General features: G+C 39.4%; 1 protein-coding gene across 1 annotated transcript in view; it reads left to right on the forward strand.

Moving 5' to 3' along the window:
- Positions 1-24,783, forward strand: part of LOC133569793 (potassium voltage-gated channel subfamily H member 2-like) — a 113,671-nt gene that overhangs the window by 58,117 nt on the left and 30,771 nt on the right. Inside the window, exon 2 of the mRNA XM_061922416.1 lies at positions 19,374-19,604. Coding sequence (XP_061778400.1) covers positions 19,374-19,604 — 231 coding nt within the window. The remainder of the gene's footprint in view (positions 1-19,373; positions 19,605-24,783) is intronic.

Consider the following 24,783-nt stretch of genomic DNA (forward strand, 5'->3'; position numbering starts at 1 on the left):
GACACCGAACTCTATTTAATAATACAACTCTAACATTTGACAACCAAACAATTAAACAAGGCGACACGGTAAAGAATCTGGGTATTATCTTCGACCCAACTCTCTCCTTTGAGGCACACATTAAAAGCGTTACTAAAACGGCCTTCTTTCATCTCCGTAATATCGCTAAAATTCGCTCCATTCTGTCCACTAAAGACGCTGAGATCATTATCCATGCGTTTGTTACGTCTCGCCTCGACTACTGTAACGTATTATTTTCGGGTCTCCCCATGTCTAGCATTAAAAGATTACAGTTGGTACAAAATGCGGCTGCTAGACTTTTGACAAGAACAAGAAAGTTTGATCACATTACGCCTGTACTGGCTCACCTGCACTGGCTTCCTGTGCACTTAAGATGTGACTTTAAGGTTTTACTACTTACGTATAAAATACTACACAGTCTAGCTCCATCCTATCTTGCCGATTGTATTGTACCATATGTCCCGGCAAGAAATCTGCGTTCAAAGGACTCCGGCTTATTAGTGATTCCCAAAGCCCAAAAAAAGTCTGCGGGCTATAGAGCGTTTTCCGTTCGGGCTCCAGTACTCTGGAATGCCCTCCCGGTAACAGTTCGAGATGCCACCTCAGTAGAAGCATTTAAGTCTCACCTTAAAACTCATTTGTATGCTGTAGCCTTTAAATAGACTCCCTTTTTAGACCAGTTGATCTGCTGTTTCTTTTCTTTTTCTTCTATGTCCCACTCTCCCTTGTGGAGGGGGTCCGGTCCGATCCGGTGGCCATGTACTGCTTGCCTGTGTATCGGCTGGGGACATCTCTGCGCTGCTGATCCGCCTCCGCTTGGGATGGTTTCCTGGTGGCTCCGCTGTGAACGGGACTCTCTCTGCTGAGTTGGACCCGCTTTGGACTGGACTCTTGCGACTGTGTTGGATCCATTGTGGATTGAACTTTCACAGTATCATGTTAGACCCGCTCGACATCCATTGCTTTCCTCCTCTCTAAGGTTCTCATAGTCATTATTGTCACCGACGTCCCACTGGGTGTGAGTTTTCCTTGCCCTTATGTGGGCCTACCGAGGATGTCGTGGTGGTTTGTGCAGCCCTTTGAGACACTAGTGATTTAGGGCTATATAAGTAAACATTGATTGATTGATTGAACAACCCGAGCTCATCTAAGATGGACTGATGCAAAGTGGAAAAGTGTTCTGTGGTCTGACGAGTCCACATTTCAAATTGTATTTGGAAACTGTGGACGTGGTAGCCTCCGGAACAAAGAGGAAAATAACCATCCGGATTGTTATAGGCGCAAAGTTCAAAAGCCAGCATCTGTGATGGTATGGGGGTGTATTAGTGCCCAAGGCCTGGGTAACTTACACAACTGTGAAGGCACCATTAATGCTGAATGGTCCATAAAGGTTTTGGAGCAACATATGTTGTCATCCAAGCAACGTTATCATGGACGCCCCTGCTTATTTCAGGAAGACAAGGCCAAGCCACGTGTTACAACAGCGTGGCTTTGTAAAAAAAGAGTGTGGGTACTTTCCTGGCCCGCCTGCAGCCCAGACCTGTCTCCTATCAAAAATGAGTGGCACATTATGAAGCGTAAAATACGACGGCGTAGACCCCGAACTGTTGAACGACTGAAGCTCTACATAAAACAAGAATGGTAAAGAATTCCACTTTCAAAGCTTCAACAATTAGTTTCCTCAGTTCCCAAACGTTTATTGAGTGTTGTTAAAAGAAAAGGTGATGTAACACAGTGGTGAACATGCCCTTTCTCAACTATTTTGGGTCGTGTTGCAGCCATGAAATTCTAAGTTAATTATTATTTGCCCAAAAAATAAAGTTTATGAGTTTGAACATAAGATATATTGTCTTTGTAGTGCATTCAACTGAATATGGGTTTAAAAGGATTTGCAAATCATTGTATTCCGTTTATATTTACATCTAACACAATTTCCCAACTCATGGAAACAGGGTTTGTATATGGTGCACTGCCGATGAGCTGGTCTATTCAGGTCTATTTTCATACAAAAGGTGCACCAGATCATAGGGCCCATTAAAGGGGTCATATTATTATTATTATTAAAAAAAAAAGAAAACATATAACATGAAATGGTGGTTCTTTGGTCAAAGTGTTGCATAGATTATGTTTTATAGATCATCTTCAACACGCTTTCTTTCAGTCGCTTAAGGATGCGCCGTTTTGTGGGCGGTCTTATTTATGTGGCTCACCTTTGACCGCGTCTTCTCCCTGTCATCTTTGTTGTAGCGGTGTAGCGTGCAAGGACGGGAGTGGAAGAATTAACAAAAGATGGAGCTAACTGTTTTAATGACATTTAGACTTTACTTAAATCAATAACTGAGCAGCATCTCCTCATCCGTGGCTCACTAATGCAATAACAGCACCGGAAATGTGTCCCGGAACTCTCTAATAGCTAAAGTTCCTTGGGTGAAAACAACAAACTGTCCACACCGGTGTTTTAGCGCTTTCATGGCGAGTTTAATGGCAGATATAGGTAAAAACTTCACACTATTACACTATGTTAGAAATGGCAACAGCGGAAGGTGAATGTCCCATAACACTAAGATTAAAAAAAATAATTTTATCAATTTCAATTTTCTTTGTGGATCAATAAAATTTGTCTATGTCTAAGTTATTGACTACAATGTCCGCACAGACTACAAAAGCGGACTTACGCACATTTTCAGGACTTTTGCAGATCCCCAAAACAGCAGGTACCAGAAGGTAAGAAAAGTTTCTTTTAAATAATATTGCGAAACAAAATGCCAGATAATATGTTTTACCTTAAACACACACCTTAACAATTTTCGTATGTTGAAGCAGACTACAATCCATCTAGCGGTGAGGCTTCATAGCTTACCAAAGTCATATCAAAACATTTTGATAGATTTTTGAGCACCGTGTGTAATGTTCTATACTTTCAATGGAACATACAACATTTTGGTGTGGTTTACTTGAGTCATATTGCATTCTTCACGTATCTCTTATGTGTGACTGCCATCTACTGGTCACACTTATCATTTCACCATGTACCAAATAAAATAGCTTTGAGGTGGGTAAGCACAACCAACATTATTCCGTACATTATGCGCACCGGATGATAAGGCGCACTGTCGAGTTATGAGAAAATTAAAAGGATTTTATGTGCGCCTTATCGTCCGAAAAGTACGGGAATTAAAGAATTCCAAAAATTATTTACCATTTGATTTTGTTGTTTAGTAAATGTTAATCTTGAAAGAAAGTATTGTAATAGTCAGTACATCACTTTGTTTACCACGCAATGAAGCAAACAAGCAAAATAACAAAAGATTATTGAGAGTTAAAAAAGTAGTTTTTTTACTCCCACAAAACTTACCGAAAAAGAAGCAAAACCGTGGCCCTAAAAACTGGTACGTACACTGGCGTGGGTTACCTGTACTGTTGCTCATCTTGTAAACAAAGTCTCTGTAACAACATACTGCAGTATTAAATAGTAGGGATTCAACAGTACTTGGTATAATTCTGCAAAAAAATTGTGATATAATTGTGATCGGCTGATTATGAAAAAAAGTACCCTGATACTTTTTTTGCAGTATCAACAATGTGACACTATGAAAAATATCGATATTATGGCGCCAGTGTCGATCCGATAGTGATACAATTTAGATACGGTATCAATACTATCGTCATACCCTACAATGTGTATTTACACACACACACACACACACACACACACACACACACACATGCAACTTCATACTCCATCCAAAAGGGCATCTAGCTGTCTAATGGACCTAAACGACATGGAAAGAAGCCATCTCGCTTGCTGGCCATTATCAATGACTGGAGATCACATAAGGGAGGAAATATACAACACATTTTCATACACACGCACACACACACACGCACGCATGCACACACACACGCATGCACACACTCATATCTCTGCTTTTGGATTACCCAGTGCTCATTGCAGCCAGACAAAGCTATCAAGTTTTATGAGCGTCTATGGACCACTGTTACCACTAATTCATGGAGGTACGCTATCAAGCACAGCCTCGCAATGGATCTTTACTGTTTCCATGAATATGTGAACAGGCCTTCCATCACTGGATGTCTCTCGTGAGTGTGGCCTGTTGAATTTAGAGTGTGCTGCTTAGAAAAACTATGTGTTTTTTACGAAGAAAGGGAGCTGTGATTATGGTGTGCTTAGTGATTTAAGCAGCAACTTGGAATACATGTCGACTATATGCGTTTTGACAAAAGGAAGTACCCATATGGTGTATCTGCACAACAACATTAAAAGCAGGAGCCTATCCTAGCTGATGTGAAGCGAGAGGTGGGGTACACCCTGGACTGGTCACAAGACATAGACCAGGGGTAGGGAACCTATGGCTCTAGAGCCAGATGTGGCTCTTTTGATGACTGCATCTGGCTCTCAAATACATCCGAGCTGACATTACTTAACGCGATTAGTAATGAATAATTCCGCTAGTAATCGGTGTTAAAAATAACGTTTAACATTTCAACCGCACCTGTTCAATAAGTCACATCAATGGTAAGAAGTCCATCCATCTATTCTCTACCGCTTGTCCCTTTTGGGGTCGCGGGGGTTGCTGGAGCCTATCTTAGCTGCATTTGGGCAGAAGGCGGTGTACACCCTGGAGAAGTCGCCACCTCATCACAGGGCCAATACAGATAGACAGACGATATTCACACTCACATTCACACACTAGGGCCAATTTAGTGTTGCCAAAGAAGTATTTTATTTATTATTGGTTAGCTTCAGAATAAAAATGATATAAAATATAAGACTTATACTCTAAAAATGTAGGTCTTACTTAAAAAATGCATTCATTTAGTTGTATTCAGTGTTAAAACATATGATACGGCTCTCACGGTAATACACTTTAAAACATTTGGCTTTCATGGCTCTCTCAGCCAAAAAGGTTCCCGACCCCTGACATAGACAAACATTCATACATATGGACAATTTAAAAGTCTCCCAAAAAAAATTACATGGTCTTTAGGACCCTATTTACCAAAGTTCAGGTACTCGTGTTATATCCAAGAAAGCACAGACGATGACGCAACACAGCTTTAAGTTACAACACGTCACACTGCCGTAGGGTTGTACTGTATACCGTTACTAGTATAGTACCGCGATACTAATGAATCATTTTCGGTACTATACCGCCTTTGAAAAGTTTTCTTTGGCGTGAATGCCTGGCGTCATTTCTGAAGGAAACCAGGCACCGCCATACTTGCCAACCTTGAGAACTCCGAATTCGGGAGATTGGGGTTGGGGAGGGTGTTTTATATATATATATATATATATATATATATATATATATATATACACCGTATTTCCTTGAATTGCCGCCGGGACACTAAATAATTTAAAACCTCTTCTCACTCATGCACTGATCAAAGGCTTGCGGTAAAAGTAAGCATGCGCTGATTATTTTAAAACCTCTTCTCACTCCGGCACTTACCAAAAGCATGCAGTAAACATTTGAGTGTGATGTAAGCTTGGACCTTAAATCCTACTGAATAACTATTAATCTTCTTCCCTTTATGCGATTTCAAATTACCGGTATTGAAATCAGCCTCCTCCATTTTGAAAATGATGACAGGGGAAGTGCCACTCGTGACGTCAAGTGTTTGACCCGGCGGTAATACTAAGCATGTGCTAATTATTGTGTGTGTAATTCAGTAATTCAAGACAGGCGCATACTATATGCCCTGCGGCAATTCAAGGAAATACGGTGTATATATATATATATGTATATATATATATATGTATATATATATATATATATATATATATATATATATATATATATATATATATATATATATATTAGAGGAATCGTTACAATGTGTAAATGGAATAAAACAAACAAAATGTTTACTTGACCCACTTCCTGGGAAACTTATCAAGGAGCTCTCTCTTAGATGCACACTCTTTAAAATGAGTGTGCATCTAAAATTAATAATAATGTAATACCAATTATAGCTGATGACAGTGCTACCACCCTTAAACTTTCAAATTGTAATCATTTTAAGATAAAATTAATTGTGTAAGTCTGTTGATAAAAACAAAACATAATTACAACAAAAACCCTTTTCAGGTATTTTATGTGAGCTTGCGACACAGGTGATACATCATGAAAACCAAACTATTGAATCAAGACCCTTTTCATGAGTTTGGCAGGCATGCTTGCCCAACTTTCTTGCAGTCCTTTCACTGTGGTCAAGGTTTGAATGTTCCATACCAAACAGGAATAACTGCTGGAACACAATGAAGCTCCTTTGAGAAAAATTTATCACAGTTAGCCTTTCTGAACATGTCCTAAAATGGAGTGGAAATGGCCATAAGGTTATTTTTTTTGGACAACCACAGCGCTTTTAATGACCCGCAGGCCTCATGTTTGCTGTCTCAATAATGTTCGCGCTCAATTATAGTTATTTATGATCTAAAACAAGTTCCCCTGCTTGTGATCTTCCTTTGAGAAATATTTTCATCTTCATCCTAAATATTTTGTTGTCATTATAATAGACATGTTTCATTCGAAATCGGACCTTGTTAGTGAAATTCTAATGTGTTTGGAGACCCTCTGAGTAACTGTCTGTCCAACCAAAAACAACACTTTTCTTCCCATATGTCCCCTAATGTCTCCTTTGTGAGAATCTCACCATTTATTCTCACACTGTTAAAAGTTCCTATACTACATTTGCAACTTTACAGACTTACGTTTAAAATCTTGTACTTCTGTTCTATGTGATGTGGAAATGTCATATCATGGAGTTGGTGTGGCTTCACATGGTTCCATCCATCCATTCATCTTCTTCCGCTTATGGGGGATGCAGTCTCAGGCCTCTTCTACACTAAGGTTATCCAGGGTAAATCCCATCTAACCTAATCCTTGTCCACACACACACAATGGTCATTTAAGACCCACTCCCCCTGTGAGGTTCAAACACTGATGACATCTGTTAAACAAGACAAAAGGCAAAGAATCAAACAGAGAAATAATGAAATTTGGACTCAGATCTGAGGCGAGACATGGCCACTGTACTATTTTTACAGTCCTGCACCACGCTTTGCCCCAAGATCGTACTCCTCCTTCTTTATTTGACTTTCTCCCGCCTCCTTCCCACAGCTGCTTCCTGAGGGAAGTGGGTCGTAAACAGCGTTTACGCGTGTATATATATATATATATATATATATATATATATATGTATATATATATATATATATATATATATATATATATATATATATACATATATACATATACATACATACATTTATATATACAGTATATAATTTATAGTTATTTATTTTACCGTTTTTGTTGACATGTTAAAGGTGTTTTGATGAATATACATGCATGTTTAACATATCAATCAATCAATCAATCAATGTTTATTTATATAGCCCCAAATCACAAATGTCTCAAAGGACTGCACAAATCATTACGACTACAACATCCTCGGAAGAACCCACAAAAGGGCAAGGAAAACTCACACACAGTGGGCAGGGAGAATTCACATCCAGTGGGACGCCAGTGACAATGCTGACTGTGAGAAACCTTGGAGAGGACCTCAGATGTGGGCAACCCCCCCCCCCTCTAGGGGACCGAAAGCAATGGATGTCGAGCGGGTCTAACATGATACTGTGAAAGTTCAATCCATAGTGGCTCCAACACAGCCGCGGGAGTTCAGTTCAAGCGGATCCAAGACAGCAGCGAGAGTCCCGTCCACAGGAAACCATCTCAAGCGGATCAGCAGCGTAGAGATGTCCCCAACCGATACAGGCGAGCGGTCCATCCATGGTCATCGGACCGGACCCCCTCCACAAGGGAGGGGGGGACATAGGAGAGAGAAAAGAAGCGGCAGATCAACTGGTCTAAAAAGGAGGTCTATTTAAAGGCTAGAGTATACAGATGAGTTTTAAGGTGAGACTTAAATGCTTCTACTGAGGTAGCATCTCGAACTGTTACCGGGAGGACATTCCAGAGTACTGGAGCCCGAACGGAAAACGCTCTATAGCCCGCCCGCAGACTTTTTTTGGGCTCTAGGAATCACTAATAAGCCGGAGTCTTTTGAACGCAGATTTCTTGCCGGGACATACGGTACAATACAATCGGCAAGATAGGCTGGAGCTAGACCGTGTAGTATTTTATACGTAAGTAGTAAAACCTTAAAGTCACATCTTAAGTTCACAGGAAGCCAGTGCAGGTGAGCCAGTACAGGCGTAATATGATCAAACTTTCTTGTTCTTGTCAAAAGTCTAGCAGCCGCATTTTGTACCAACTGTAATCTTTTAATGCTAGACATGGGGAGACCCGAAAATAATACGTTACAGTAATCGAGACGAGACGTAACAAACGCATGGATAATGATCTCGGCGTCTTTAGTGGACAAAATGGAGCGAATTTTAGCGATATTACGGAGATGAAAGAAGGCCGTTTTAGTAACGCTTTTAATGTGTGACTCAAAGGAGAGAGTTGGGTCGAAGATAATACCCAGATTTTTTACAGAGTCACCTTGTTTTATTATTTGGTTGTCAAATGTTAAAGTTGTATTATTAAATAGAGGTCGGTGTCTAGCAGGACCGATAATCAGCATTTCCGTTTTTTTGGCATTAAGTTGCAAAAAGTTAGCGGACATCCATTGTTTAATTTCATTAAGACACGCTTCCAACTGACTACAGTCCGGCGTGTTGGTCAGCTTTAGGGGCATGTAGAGTTGGGTGTCATCAGCATAACAGTGAAAGCTAATACCGTATTTGCGTATGACGTCACCCAGCGGCAGCATGTAGCTGCTGAAGAGTACAGGGCGAAGGACCTAACCCTGGGGAACTCCACACGTTACCTTAACATAGTCCGAGGTCACATTGTTATGGGAGACACACTGCATCCTATCAGTAAGATAAGAGTTAAACCAGGACAGGGCTGAGTCTGACATACCAATTCGTGTTTTGATACGCTCTAATAAAATATTATGATCGACGGTATCGAAAGCAGCGCTAAGATCGAGGAGCAGCAACATAGATGACGCATCAGAGTCCATCGTTAGCAATAGATCATTAGTCAATTTTGCGAGGGCTGTCTCAGTCGAGTGATTTGCCCTGAAACCGGATTGAAAGGTTTCACATAGATTGTTAAACGCTAAGTGTTCATTTAGCTGCTCTGCAACAATTTTTTCGAGGATTTTCGAAATAAAGGGAAGGTGAGACACCGGCCGGTAGTTTACCATGAGGTCAGGATCGAGGTTAGGTCTTTTAGATTCCTATCTTTCATGAAGACAAGAATATAAGTTGGTGTATTACCTGATTCTGATGACTTGCATTGATTGGAATCAGACTGGCTTTCGGAGACTCTTATTTTGTTAGCGCAGGCGCGATGGAGCGGCACTTTTATTGTGAAGACAGGAACTGTGCGATCAGTCTGTAGGCTGCTGACGGGAAGTACGGTTGAAATAAAAAGTGTATTTTTTCCTTTAGACTTTTGATTGAATGATTGAAACTTTTATTAGTAGATTGCACAGTACAGTACATATTCCGTACAATTGACCACTAAATGGTAACACCCCAATAAGTTTTTCAACATGTCGGGTTCATACGTGTGACGGTCACGTGACAACCTGGTTTTGTTTGATTGGTCCAACGTCACCAGTGACTGCATTTGATTGGTGAAACGCAGGCAATCGTAGATCGTAATTTAAATGCGTGTCTGACAAAATCAAAACAAACAAAGCGTGCATTAACAGATCGATAAAAATCAGTAGCGAGCTGAATGTAGATATATGGAGCAGAGTAAACGTAGCGTTTCTTCTCTATAAATATACTCAAGTAAAAGTAAAAGTATGTTGCATAAAGACTACTCTTAGAAGTACAATTTATCCCAAAAGTTACTCAAGTAGATGTAACGGAGTAAATGTAGCGCGTTACTACCCACCTCTGTATATAAACTATCAGACTGTGTGGTGGGTAGTAGTGGGTTTCAGTAGGCCTTTAAGAGAATAAAACAAAGATAAGACAATAGTCATAATCATAAATGCTCATGTTTGGACTTCTTGTCCTGTCAATTTTTGCAATAAAGGATGAATACACGATTGTAGTTGGATTGTTTGGATAGTATTTAATATAGTAATACTAGTTGTTGATTTATTTCGTACTATTGAATTTATTTTGCTTAACATTTGTATGTAATGAAAAGGATTACAGGTTGTTCTCTTTACGGCTTGGTACTTTTATAGGTATCAAATAAATTCACGTAAAATTAAACTGTACCATATTTTGCTACTTTTGTTGCATGTGACGTCACGTCCAATTGCAGACTCAAACACTTGGCGGGCAAACAAGCGTATTTGAGTAGACTAGTGTTGTCCCGATACCAATATTTTGGTACCGGACCACAAAGAATTGCATTTTTGGCTTTATTTGAACAAAAAAATCTTAGGGTACATAAACATATGTTTCTTATTGCAAGTTTGTCCTTAAATAAAATAGTGAACATATAAGACAACTTGTCTTTTAGTAGTAAGTAAGCCAACAAAGGCTCCTAATTTAGTCTGCTGGCATATGCAGTAACATATTGTGTCATTTTCCATTCTATTATTTTGTCATAATTGTTAGGGACAAGGGGTAGAAAATGAATTATTAATCTTCTTTTTCAATTACTGTTAATATATGCTGACTTTCTGTTTGACATGTTCCATCTACACGTCTGTTAAAATGTAAAAAACACTATTTCTTCTGTTGTTTGGATGCTTTACATTAGTTTTGGATGATACCACAAATTTGGGTATCTGTTGTGTACTAGGCAAAGGGAAGGAGGCGACACTAGCGCAGAACTGCGGTTTAGAAGGTTTATTAAAACCTTTGATCAATGTGTGTGGTGTGTATGCTACCACTAGTGAATGAATGCGGACAATGTGTGGAATCAAGAATGTGGAATTTACCAGAAGGTGCTGGATGTATCTTTCGTTGAATGCAAGGGGGCAGGCGAAGAGGCAGTCAACAGGGAGGCAAGCAGTCAGGGGCTGGAGAGAGGCAACGATGTCCGGGTCCAAGCAGTGGGTGAGGATCGGGGAAGGCAAGCAAAGATCCGGGAGGAGGTCGTGAGGCAAGACACGATCACAGAAGACACTGTGGAAAACACAAAAGACATCAAGTCGGGATTGAGGGAGAGCACAAGAAGGCGAGCAAGGAACAAAGGAGGGGTGCCAGACGTGATGCTTACTCAGGGGAGATTGGCTACATTCTGGCGAGGGTCTCCTGGCTTTGCTGGTCTTTTATGCCGCTCTCTCTCATCAGCACCAGGTGCGCTGATGTGTGATTGTCTGCAGCCTTGTCGCTGTGTGGGCGTGCTGCGCCCAGCGGCATGTCTTGACACTCAGTTGCAGGAGCAACAAAAGGTTCGAGTCCGCGCCGTGACAGTATCAATCCGATACCAAGTAGTTACAGGATCATACATTGGTCATATTCAAAGTCCTCATGTGTCCAGGGACATATTTACTGAGTTTATAAACATAATATAATTTAAAAAAAAAAACAAAAGATGTTGTGATGTCAAAAAATATCGACATAATCATCGTAGTATCAACTAGATACGCTACTGTACTTGGTATCATGTTAGGTTTGGATCACCTATGGCATTTGTTTACATTTTGACGGCGGTAAGCTACGTTGTGTAGTGAAGCATGTTTATCTATTCCTCGTCCTGCAGAGATGATACTTGTAAGAAACGTACGTTATATGTCGCCATAGAGGCGAGGATTTGTGATTTAGAAGCTAAAACACTGTTGACAGCGGCTGGACTTTAGCCGCTAGCTAGCTAGTCATGACTTCTTGCGGTGGGCGTTTCAGTATGATAGCTTCACCTTTATCTTTAGTTTTTAAGCCAAAATGTGTCTGTTCTCCTTTTTCAGTCTACACACTGTGTCTGCTTGTACTCTGTGATTGTGCGCTACGGAACATGCTCGTTTGCTCCTAAACCAGCAATGACACGACGTGATAATGACGGGGGGCGCGTGAAGGTCGGGTACCGGTACTTTTCAGAGGCGGTATAGAACCGAATATGATTCATTTGTATTGCGGTACCAGACAGTACAACCTTGGAGTGAACTGCTTCGAAGTAGTGTTGTCCTTTTCCATGTCAACAAAGAAAAGATTACTCAATATTATGTTTAGCTCGATGCTAATTTACATTGCATATTCCATATATATGCTACTGTTTGGCAATAGTAATTTTTCTTGACGATTCCAATACCTCCAAATGTGTTAATAAAAACTATAACTAAGAAGCACGTTAAAAATAAACAGCTGGTGTGTAATAGGTGCACACCAAACTGAGATTATTTTACATACTTACATTTTTTGTTTCGTTTTGTCTTTTGAAATAAACATGTTTAGAGCACCACTTCACTGTTGCTTTTACCTTGTTTCCTGCAATTGGGTTCACCTCACCTTGCCGCTGTCATGATCTGTGCTTCAGGTTGCGCCTTGTCATGCGTTTTGTTGCTGTTCTCCTTGGTTTTGATTCTATTTCTGTTGCAGCGCTCTTTCCTTTGTTTACGTTCCCGTTGCTAGGTGCGTTTGCACTCACACCGGTTTCTGTTTTGCTGATGAGTGTCTTCACCTGCTGCCATTACAAATCTTGCACCCTGTGTACCTGTCTCACCCAGCCAGTCCTTGCGGGATTCTAGTTCTGTGTATTCGGCATTATGCGGCTCCCTGAGTAAATGCCATGCAAGTGTTTGCCTTGTGCTCTGCGTGCGCTCTTCCTGCGGCATGCCACTCTTCGGTTTTTGCCTTATATTGGATTAAATAATAATTTTACCTCTGCGATGCCTGTTACGCATGCCTGGTAATGCAATCGCCAAACTACACTAGGGTTGTACGGTATACCGGCATTAGTATAGTACCGTGATACTAATGAATCAAAAAAGTACCGGCCATTTATATCAGGAAATATGTCCCGGGACACACGAGGACTTTGAAAATGACCAATGTATGATCCTGTAACGACTTGGTGTCGGATTGATACCCACATTTGTGGTCCAAAACTAATGTAAAGTATCAAACACAGAAGAAAAGTGATTAATAGATTTTAACAGAAGTGTAGATAGAACATGTTAAAAGAGAAAGTAAGCAGATATTAACAGTAAATGAACAAGTCTGTTGAGGTGAAGAAGGAGCTGAGCCGGAAGGCAAAGCTCTCAATTTACCGTTCGATCTATGTTCCCATCCTCACCTATGGTCATGAGCTTTGGGTCATGACCGAAAGGATAAGATCACGGGTACAAGTGGCCGAAATGAGTTTCCTCCCCAAGGGGGCGGGGTTCTCACTTAGAGATAGGGTGAGAAGCTCTGCCATCCGGCAGGAGCTCAAAGTAAAGCCACTGGTCCTCCACATCGAGAGGAGCCAGATGAGGTGGTTCGGGCATCTGGTCAGGATGCCACCCGAACGCCTCCCGAGGGAGGTGTTTAGGGCACGTCCAACCGGTAGGAGGCCACGAGGAAGACCCAGGACACGTTGGGAAGACTATGTCTCCCGGCTGGCCTGGGAACGCCTCGGGATCCACCGGGACGAGCTGGACGAAGTGGCTGGGGAGAGGGAAGTCTGGGCTTCCCTGCTTAGGCTGCTGCCCCCGCGACCCGACCTCGGATAAGCGGAAGAAGATGGATGGATGGATGGATTTCCTACCACTTCCATCCATCCATCCATTTTTTACTCCTTGTCCCGTTCAGGGTCACGGGGTGCTGGAGCCACTTGTCCTTGATAATGTTAACAAAATAATAGAATTTAAATTTTTTTGTTCAAATAAAACCAATAATGCAATTTTTGTGGTCCCCTTTATTTAGAAAAAGTACCAAAAAATGTTGTGTACTGAGAAGGGAAGGAGGCGACAACCACGGCAGAACTGCGATTTCAAAAGGTTTAGTTAAACCTTTGATGATTACGTGGCATGTGTATGCTACTCTAAGTGAATGAGTGTAGACTATGTGTAATATTAATACATATGAATATAAATGTACCAGGGGTTGTTGTCCGTGAGTGTTGGTTGTATCTTTCGTCGAATCAAGAGGGGTAAGGCCAAGAGGCAGTTCGTAGACAGGCAAGAGGTCGAGTGCAAGTGTGAGGCAGCGTGGTCTGGGTCCGAGCAGGGAGGAAGTGGATCGAGGGAAGCAGTCAGGAATACGGATGGATGTCAGGTGACAAGTCACGATCATGGAAGACAGGGGAGTTGCTGTTGAAGACACAAGAGACATGAACCAGGGAGACACACAGAGAGAGAGAGAGAGAGAGAGAGAGAGGGAGAGAGAGAGAGAGAGAGAGAGAGAGTAAAACAAAGGCGAGTAAAGCATGGTGAAGGTAATGCCAGACGTGATGCTCACTGGAAGGTTAGCAACGTTCTGGCAAAGGTTCCTCGGGTCCGCTGGTCTTTTTGCCGCTCCCTCTCATCAAAATCAGGTGTGCTGATTACAGATTGTCTGCAGGCTTGTCACTGCGTGGGCCTTTTACGCTCAGCGCGGGCAGGTACATGTCTGGGTGTGCTTTCAGCAGAGGTGCCGGCAGCTGGACAGAAAAGTATTGAAATAACTTTAGTACCGATACTAAAATATTGGTATCGTGACAACACTACACCACACCATGCAGAAACGTTACAGCTACCACATTTACCATCGTGACAACTTACAGTATAAACACTTTGTAGGACTCAATAATACACAAACTTAGCACATTCAACTGAATGGCAAAGACGACTTCCTGATTACGGCAACACACCTAAAATAAACCGAAATGAATGCATACTTGCAAATGATACTCAGAAATGTAAAAAAACAAGATATAAAAACAGGAAAATACATTTATTAATATTAGCTCACTGTTATATTAACAATTGAATCGAATATTCTTTAACACATTAACACACAAAAAAGTACCAAATTGTATCATGTACCCGTATCAATTCCCAGGTATGTATCGGTTCAAATGTGAAAGTAACCCATCAATAACGGGGGATGTTGTACATCGAGTCAAAATGATAAAATCGTCCAATGACGTGAAACATTTTAAGTCAAAATGTATTTGAAAATGTCCATCCATCCATCCATCCATTTTTTCTACCACTTATTCCCCTTTGGAGTAGCGGGGGGCGCTGGTGCCTATCTCAGCTACAATCGGGCGGAAGGTAGGGTACACCCTGGACAAGTCGCTACCTCATCGCAGATTTAAAAATGTCCTGACCTCTATTTATTTGCTATCAAATTAGGAGCCCCATTTTGACTATAGACCAGGGGTCACCAACCTTTTTGAAACCAAGAGCTACTTCTTCGGTACTGATTGAAGCGAAGGGCTACCAGTTTTACACTTTACATTTTAAGTGTTTATATATATATATATATATATATATATATATATATATATATATATATATATATATATACATATATATATATATATATTAGGGGTGGGCAAATTAGTGCGTTAATAATGAGTTAACTCATCAATCTATTGACGCCGACAATTATTTTATCGCACATTTGCGTATGTTGTTTACATGCTTTTATTTTGTTAACGCCTTTTCTTAACAAGATGGCGTAGCCCGGCGTCGAGGGACTCTTGGTAAAGATGGAACATTTGGCAAAAATACCGGACAATTCTGCAAATTTCATGGCTGGCTTACAGCGTGGTCACTCCGGGATCACTTACGACCGCCAGACAATTCTGGATGTGGATAGATCGGGCCGTTTTGGACTGAATGACGCGTGCTTGCTAGACCGGCTACCTAGCATGTGAATACTTTGCCGGCTACATCCAGCGGCTTGTGAAGCAGCGGAGTATATGTGTTGTCTGTCTATTTATAAATAATGCAGACGAGGCGTATTGGCTGAGTTCTTAACGTTTGCTTTCAGAGCGTGCATATCACAACATACAAGATGCCGTCATGGCGACACAACCTATACCGGGCTACCGCGCATGCTCATCACTCCTGTTGCATGCTGGGTAGGGTAGTTCTTTTATTCCCTGGCTCATAACGTCACAATATAGTACCATGTATATGCGTTCAGTTTATCAAAGCACCAAGCAAACAATCGGAAAATTCCCATCATATCAATTCCTAGACATGGTCATAATTATTTTAAGTGCACTACGCAGAATAAACACAACATTATTAATATTGCTACTGCAGATAATTTGATCAAAAATTCCCTAAAACAGCCCACTACCTATAATACAGGTTTTTTAAACATAAGATCCCTGATAAAAATTTTTTTTTCTGCTGTTACCTCAGAAATTGCCTGTTCAGATGTTATGATTGTGGCTCAGAGATTTGTATGTAGATTATATTTGTTTTCCATAACAGACAGGATAATTTAAATACCCTGGCAGTGGTAGTAATAAGCTTAAATGTTTGTATTTACATTTTTGGAGTTGATTTTCATAAAATATGCTATTTAACTGCTACTGTTTAACAAGGAATGATTTAAATTGTGTTTGCACAACAAATGTTTCGGCGCTTTTGTTCATGTGGGAGAATATTCCAATAAAGGTGCACTACACACTACTTTTGAATTCATTATTGGGCTCTGCGTATACAATGCAGTTAATCGCGATTAATCAGAGAAATAGTGCGATTAACTTCGATTAAAATGTGTAATCGTTGCCCAGCCCTAATATATATATATATATATATATATATATATATATATATATATATATATATATATATATATATATATATATATATATATATATATATTTATATTCTCATTTGTAAGTTACGTGTAAGTGTGATTTAAACAAGAATAGCTATATATATATATATATATATATATATATATATATATATATATATATATACATATATATATATATATATGTATATATATATATATATATATATATATATATATATATATATATATATATATATATATATATATATATATATATATATATATATAAAATGGGTATTTCTGTCTGTCATTCCGTCGTACATTTTTTTCCTTTTACGGAAAGTTTTTTTGTACAGAATAAATGATGAAAAAAAAACACTTAAATGAACGGTTTAAAAGAGGAGAAATCATGAAAAAAATGTTTAATTAAATGAACCAAAATGAACCATTAAATGAACCAAAATATGACATATTATATCTTCGTGTAAAATATTGGACACAGTGTCTTGTCAAGGTTATGAGATGCGATGCAAGTGTAAGCCACTGTGACACTATTGTTCATTTTTTTATTTTTTGTGCAAATGTTTTTAATGATAATATCAATGAGGAATTTTTAATCACTGCTATTTTGAAATTGTTACTAATATTGATAATATTAATTTTTGTTTCACTACTTTTCGATTGTACCTTGTCATGTTTGTGTGTCCTCAATTGCTCTGTTTATTGCTATTTTGAATGTTGCTGGGTTGGGTTTGGTTTTGGAATTGGAATGCATTGTTATGGTATTGTTGTGTATTGTTTTGTTGGAATGATTAATAAATTAAGTTAAAAAAAACAAAAAACGGCCAGCTGTCGACCCATCTGGTCCTTGCGGGCTACCTGGCGCCCGCGAGCGCCGTGTTGGTGACCCCTGCTATAGACCATCTCGGGCAGAGATGTCAAACTGTTTTTCATTGAGGGCCACATCACAATTATGGCTGCCTGCAGTGGCGAATAATGTATGAATTTGCCTCTGGATGTCATTATTAATTATGCATATATTTTTCAAGTAGACTCTCGATTTTACAGTAAAATCTTTAAAGCTGTAAAATATAGTTTTTTTTTATTGTTTTACAATGTTTTACAGTAAATGGAAAAACAGCACCACTGTTTATGTTTTGTTTTTACGGAAAAAACTGGCAGCTTAGTTGCCAGAATGTTTTTGTTTATTTTACGTAGGTTTTGGCATTATTATATTGTCAATGAAAGAACAGTACAAGTTCTTTTTTAATTCTGGCAACTTAGCTACCAGTTTTTCTACCGTAAAAACAAATGCACTGTTTTTCCATTTATAGTAATATACCGTTAAAAAAAAACTGGGAGCTCAGTCAACATAATTTTAACGCAAAGAACTGGTAGGTTTTTTCAATTTACAGTATTTGTTGTCATTTTTATTTGATGGGTAGTTTGCTGTAAAATTAAGTATTTTTATTTTATTTTTTTTAGACAAAAACATGTTTGAAAAATATCATAATATACTGTAATATTTGTTGCAATATTGGATACTATTAAAGTTTAAAAGGTATGCAATTTCAAGCTGTACATATATTTTATTAGGGCAGCACGGTGGAAAAGGGGTTAGTGCATGTGCCACACAATACAAAGGTCCTGAGTTCAATGCCGGGCTCGTAATCCTTCTGTGTGGAGTTTGCATGTTCTCCCCGTGACTGCGTGGGTTCCCTTCCTCCTACCGCCAAAAACATGCACCTGGGGATAGGTTGATCGGCAACACTAAATTGGCCCGAGTGTGTGAATGTGAGTGTGAATGTTGTCTGTTTATCTGTGTTGGCCCTGTGATTAGGTAGCGACTTGTCCAGGGTGTACACCGCCCTCCGCCCGAATGCAGCTCAAATAGGCTCCAGCAACCCCCGCTACCCCGAAAGGGACAAGCGGTAAAAGATGGATGGATGGACATATATTTTTTCTGTCAAAATTGAAAAAAAATAAATTACATTTATTGAGAAAATATTGAGTACTTTTTTGACACAGATCATTTCCAGGTGTTTGCGGGCCAGATAAAATGATGTCGCGGGCCAGATCTGCCTTGAGTTTGCCCCCGGACCTTGAGTTTGACGCCTGTAGTCAGCTGGGATAGGCTCCAGCTCAGTGCAGCACCAGAACAAGATAAGCAGGAGAAAATAAATGAATGGAAGGACTTTTTGTTCTGGAAATACTCAGCTGCTTATGTCGAGTTGACAGCCAGGTGGAGGAAGAAAAGACACAAAGTGGATCTTGAGTGTTTACATTTGTTGTACTTCCTGGTGAGTTTATTGACCATAGGAATGTTGGATAAAAAATAAAAAAAAGGCCATGGTTTTCTTTTGAATTGACCTGTGTTCAAGTAAAAGTATTTCTTTAACTAATAACATTACTATTTTCTGTTTTTTTGTTGTTTTACTGTAGTAACTGTATGTAAAAATGGGCCCACTAAGTGGCTGCTGGTTGCATCAGTTCTGTGGTATTTTAAAGTATTTTAATTCATCTTTTGTTTTCTTTGATGTTTCCCTCTTGTTTTAATGTGTTGTTACCTTATTTTTGTGGACTTTTTTGTATCTGCATTGCGACAACATAGTTTCCCCATTGCAGGATAAATAAAGTCTATCATATCCTATAATAAATGTTTCTTTTTCCGCAGGCCGCAAGTTTGTCATTGCCAATGCCAGAGTGGAGAACTGCGCCATTATCTTCTGCAACGATGGCTTCTGTCACATGTGCGGTTACTCGCGAGCTGAGATCATGCAGAAGCCGTGCACGTGCAACTTCCTGTACGGACCCGACACCAAACGTCTGGCCATCGCTCAGATGGCTCAGGCCCTGCTGGGGTCAGAGGAGAGGAAAGTGGAGATCGACCTTTACCGCAAAGATGGTAGGAAAACACTTTTTACACACTCTCGAATAAGGTTTGTGTGACAGCCTGGATGTTGCCTCTGTTGCTAGTTGGCAGGATATTTACCTGAATGCTGTCAGGTGTCTTCGATCAGCCTTAAAGTTCAGTTGAATCATTGGTAATGAAGTTACTTGATTTTGGAATTTTAATATTCACTTATTTTTGTGTTAATTGCTGAGAAAGTCAAACAGTGAAATATGTTTTGTTATTGGTCCTCCAATGTAACTTTTATTCCGAAATACCACAACCTAGCATTGTGTCCGTCCTTTGTGAATTTGCCCAAAGTGTGCACTTTTTAGTAATAGACTTGCCAACCTTGAGACCTTCGAATTCAGGACATGGTTGGGGGTGTGTGGTTGCGGGGCGGGGTTGAAGTGCAGGCAGCATACCCCCTCCCCTTCGAGCTTTTCTGGATGAAATGAAATTATTTTGTTCCAATCATTTTGGATCTTGCAAGCGTATGTCTTCTTTTTACTCATCGTCGCCATGTCTCTTCTTCGTTCTTTTGCTTTGTCTCCTTCTTGTTGTGTGTGCAGTTGTGCACTGAGCTCCAAAAGCCGTAGACCAGGGGTCACCAACCTTTTTGAAACCAAGAGCTACTTCTTGGGTACTGATTAATGCGAAAGGGCTACCAGTTTGATACACACTTAAATAAATTGCCAGCAATAGCCAATTTGCTCAATTTACTTTTAATAAATAAATCTATATATATAAAAAAAATTGGTTATTTCTGTCCATCATTCTGTTGTACATTTTTTTTCCTTTTACGACAGGTTTTTTCGTTGAGAATAAATGATGAAAAAAACACTTAATTGAACGGTTTAAATGAGGAGAAAACAGGAAAAAAAAAAGAAAATCAAATTTTGAAACATGGTTTATCTTCAATTTCGACTCTTTAAAATTCAAAATTAAACCGAAAAAAAGAAGAGAAAAACTAGCTAATTCGATTCTTTTTGAAAAAATTTAAGAAATTATTTATGGAACATCATTAGTAATTTTTCCTGATCAAGATTAATTTTAGAATTTTGATGACATGTTTTAAATAGGTTAAAATCCAATTTGAACTTTGTTAGAATATATAACAAATTGGACCAAGCTATATTTCTAACAAAGACAAATCATTATGTCTTCTAGATTTTCCATAACAAAATTTTTTAAAGGAATTCAAAAGACTTTGAAATAAGATTTAAATTTGATTCTACAGATTTTCTAGATTTTCCAGAATATTTTTTTTGAATTTTAATCATAATAAGTTTGAAGAAATATTTCACAAATATTCTTTGTCGAAAAAACAGAAGCTAAAACGAAGAATTAAATTAAAATGTATTTATTATTCTTTACAATAAAAAAAAATAAATGTACCTGAACAATGATTTAAAGCATTGGTCCCCAACCACCGGGCCGTGGCCCGATTGTTACCGGGCCGCAGAATAATTTTTTATTTAAAAAAAAAAAAATAAATATATGTATATTTTTTTATTAAATCAACATAAAAAACAAAACATACACTTACAATTAGTGCACCAACCACAAAAACCTCCCCTTTTCATGACAAAAACATCCCTTTTTCTTGACAAAGAAACAAAAAAAAAAAAAAAAAAGGAGACCCCCCTACGGGCCGCGGGATGAATTATTAAGCGTTGACCAGTCCGCGGATACAAAAAGGTTGGGGACCACTGATTTAAAGGAAGGAATCTAAAAGGTAAAAAGGTATATGTGTTTAAAAATCCTGAAATCATTTTTAAGATTGTATTTTTTCTCTAAAATTAGCATTCTGAAAGTTATAAGAAGCAAAGTAAAAAAAATTAATGAATTTATTTAAACAAGTGAAGATGAGATGGCAACTTGTCCAGGGGGTACACCGCCTTCCGCCCGATTGTAGCTGAGATAGGCGCCAGCACCCCCCGCGACCCCAAAAGGGAATAAGCGGTAGAAAATGGATGGATGGATGGATGGAAGTGAAGACCAAGTCTTTAAAGTATTTTCTTGGATTTTCAAATTCTATTTGAGTTTTGTCTCTCTTAGAATTAAAAATGTCAAGCAAAGCCAGACCAGCTTGCTAGTAAATAAATACAATTTTAAAAAATAGAGGCAGCTCACTGCTAAGTGCTGCTATTTGAGCTATTTTAGAACAGGCCAGCGGGCAACTCATCTGGTCCTTACAGGCTACATGGTGCCCGCAGGCACCGCGTTGGTGACCCCTGCCGTAGATGTTATTGTAGGGTTCCGGAAGAGTAAGTGCTGCAAGGAATTCTGGGTATTTGTTCTGTTGTGTTTATGTTGTGTTACGGTGCGGATGTTCTCCCGAAATGTGTTTGTCATTCTTGTTTGGTGTGGCTTGACAGTGTTTGTGGCGCATATTTGTAACAGTGTTAAAGTTGTTTATGTGGCCACCCTCAGTGGGACCTGTATGGCTGTTGACCAAGTATGCCTTAAACCAGTCAAAAGATCATACAATGTATCAGCATGACATCTTCGAGTAAAGACCATTGTTAAACCCGTCCAACGCTACATTACTATGTGACTGGGCTGGCAGGCTGTTAATATGGAGGAAAAACGGATGCATGGACAGCATTGGGCTGGTAAGGGGTGAAGGTTTCAGGTGATAGAGGACATTAAAGCCACTGCCTTTATGGCACGCCCCCAATATTGTTGTTCGGGTGGAAATCCGGAGATAGGTTGCCCCGGGAGATTTTTGGGAGGGGCACTGAAGTACGGGAGTTTCCCGGGAAAATCGGGAGGGTTGGCAAGTATGGACTTACACTTAGACAAACTTTATTGATCCTTAAGGGATATTGTTCTACACAGTAGTTAGTTAATAAGTAGAACTAGGCTGCAACATTTATTTAATTTTCATCACGATTACGATTCTGGCTGCTACGATTAAATAAAGTAATATTAACGTTAAAAAAGTAGGTTTGTTGCATATCAACAACACATTCACTGCCTGCAGTGGCAAGAAAGTGAGAGCGGCTTGTCTTGAAGCTCCGTAAAGTGACTACCAACCATGCCAGAGTGCACACAGAGCTCCATGACCACACCATCACCACCCAATAACACATTGAGTCTGTGTTTTTAAACTTTTTCCGGGCTGCTGCAGTCGGCCGTTTCACTGCCCCAACTTCTGTGAAATCTAACTAGGCTTGCATCAAAGACAGCGCTGTTTTTATTAAACAACAACAGGGATGTGGACGCCAGCATACCGTGCTGCTGTGCTCGTCCCCTTTACCATGAATTGATTTACGTGGAACCTGACTTAAACAAGTTGAAAATCTTATTTGGGTGTTACCATTTAGTGGTCAATTGTACGGAATATGTCCTGTACTGTGCAATCTACTTATAAAAATTCCAATCAATCAAAAATTCCATCAAAACCCAAGGAGTTGCGCTAGCAGGACTGACTGCTAGCCATCGTGCTAAATAGAGTCCGAATACACTTTTCCAGCGAGTGCCAAAACAGGCGAGTCCTGCTCTCTATTAGACTTATAGGCCTACTGTTATAGTTTATATATCAATGATGAAATATTAAGATTGCAACACATCCCAATACGGCCTTTTTAGTTTACTAAATTGCAATTTTAAATTTCCCGGGAGTTTCTTGTTGAAAGCGTCGCGGAATGATGACGTGCATGCTTGACGTCACGGACTGTAAGGAAATATTAGCGCTGCGCACACACACAGCTAAAAGTCGTCTGCTTTAACCGCATAATTACACAGTATTTTGGACATCTGTGTTGCTGAATCTTTTGCAATTTGTTCAATTAATAATGGAGAAGTCAAAGTAGAAAGATGGAGTTGGGAAGTTTTTGCTATTTTTTAAAGTATTTTAAAAAAAAAAATTTTAAACTTATTTTAAAATATTTTTTTCATAAACAATAAAAAAAAAAAAAAATCATAATTTAAAGGGCTACTGAAACCCACTACTACCGACCACGCAGTCTGATAGTTTATATATCAATGATGAAATATTAACATCGCAACACATGCCAATACGGCATTTTTAGTTTTCTAAATTGCAATTTTAAATTTCCCGCGAAGTGTCGTGTTGAAAACGTCGCGGTATGATGATGACGCTTATGATGACGCGTGCGTTTGACGTTTCGGGTTGTAGCGGACATTATTTTCCAGCCCGATCCAAGCTATAAGTAGTCTGCTTTAATCGCATAATTACACAGTATTCTGGACTTCTGTGTTGCTGAATCTTTTGCAATTTGTTCAATTAATAATGGAGAAGTCAAAGTAAAAAGATGGAGGAGGGAAGCTTTTAGCCTTTAGCCACACAAACACACGGTGATTCCTTGTTTAAAATTCCGGGAGGTGAAGCTTTACTATGGATCAGAGCATTCAAGCGAACATCGATGTCAACCAGCAGTTTTCGGTGAGAAAATTGTGGTAAAAAGTCGCCTCTTACCGGAGATCAGCTGAGCTTGTGCCGTTCATAACGCTGCCGTCGACTTCCATCAGACACTGGCCTCAAGACACCCGTGGACACACCCTTCCGACTATCAGGTACTATTAAACTCACTAAAATACTAGCAACACAATAGAAAGATAAGTGATTTCCCAGAATTATCCTTGGAAATGTGTCTAAAAACATCCGAATCCGTCCCAATGCAATCACATTTTTTTTTACTCGATTTTTTTATTTTTTGTCTTCTAGTCCGTTGCTATCAATATCCTCAAACACAAATCTTTCATCCTCGCTCAAATTAATGGGGAAATTGTCGTTTTCTCGGTCCGAATAGCTCTTTTTGTTTGAGGCTCCCATTAAAAACAATGAATATGTGAGGACCCTTCAACGGGTGACGTCATCGTCTGCGACTTCCGGTAAAAGCAGGGCTTTTCTATTAGCGACCAAAAGTTGTGAACTTTATCGTCGATGTTCTCTACTAAATCCTTTCAGCAAAAATATGGCAATATCGCGAAATGATCAAGTATGATACATAGAACAAACCTGCTATCCCCGTTTAAATAAGACAATCTATTTTCAGTAGGCCTTTAATGAAGCCACTACATCTGCGCATGTGTATGAATCTAAGGAATGCGGTAATATAATTGTGCTTTGAAGGACTCTTTCACATGAGTACAATCCTTAGCCCAAAAAAACAATATATTTGATTTTTTGGACCCTTTATATACATGTTTCACACTAAAAACA

Source organism: Nerophis ophidion, linkage group LG15 (assembly GCF_033978795.1).
Source record: "Nerophis ophidion isolate RoL-2023_Sa linkage group LG15, RoL_Noph_v1.0, whole genome shotgun sequence".
Classification (NCBI taxonomy): Eukaryota; Metazoa; Chordata; class Actinopteri; order Syngnathiformes; family Syngnathidae; genus Nerophis; species Nerophis ophidion.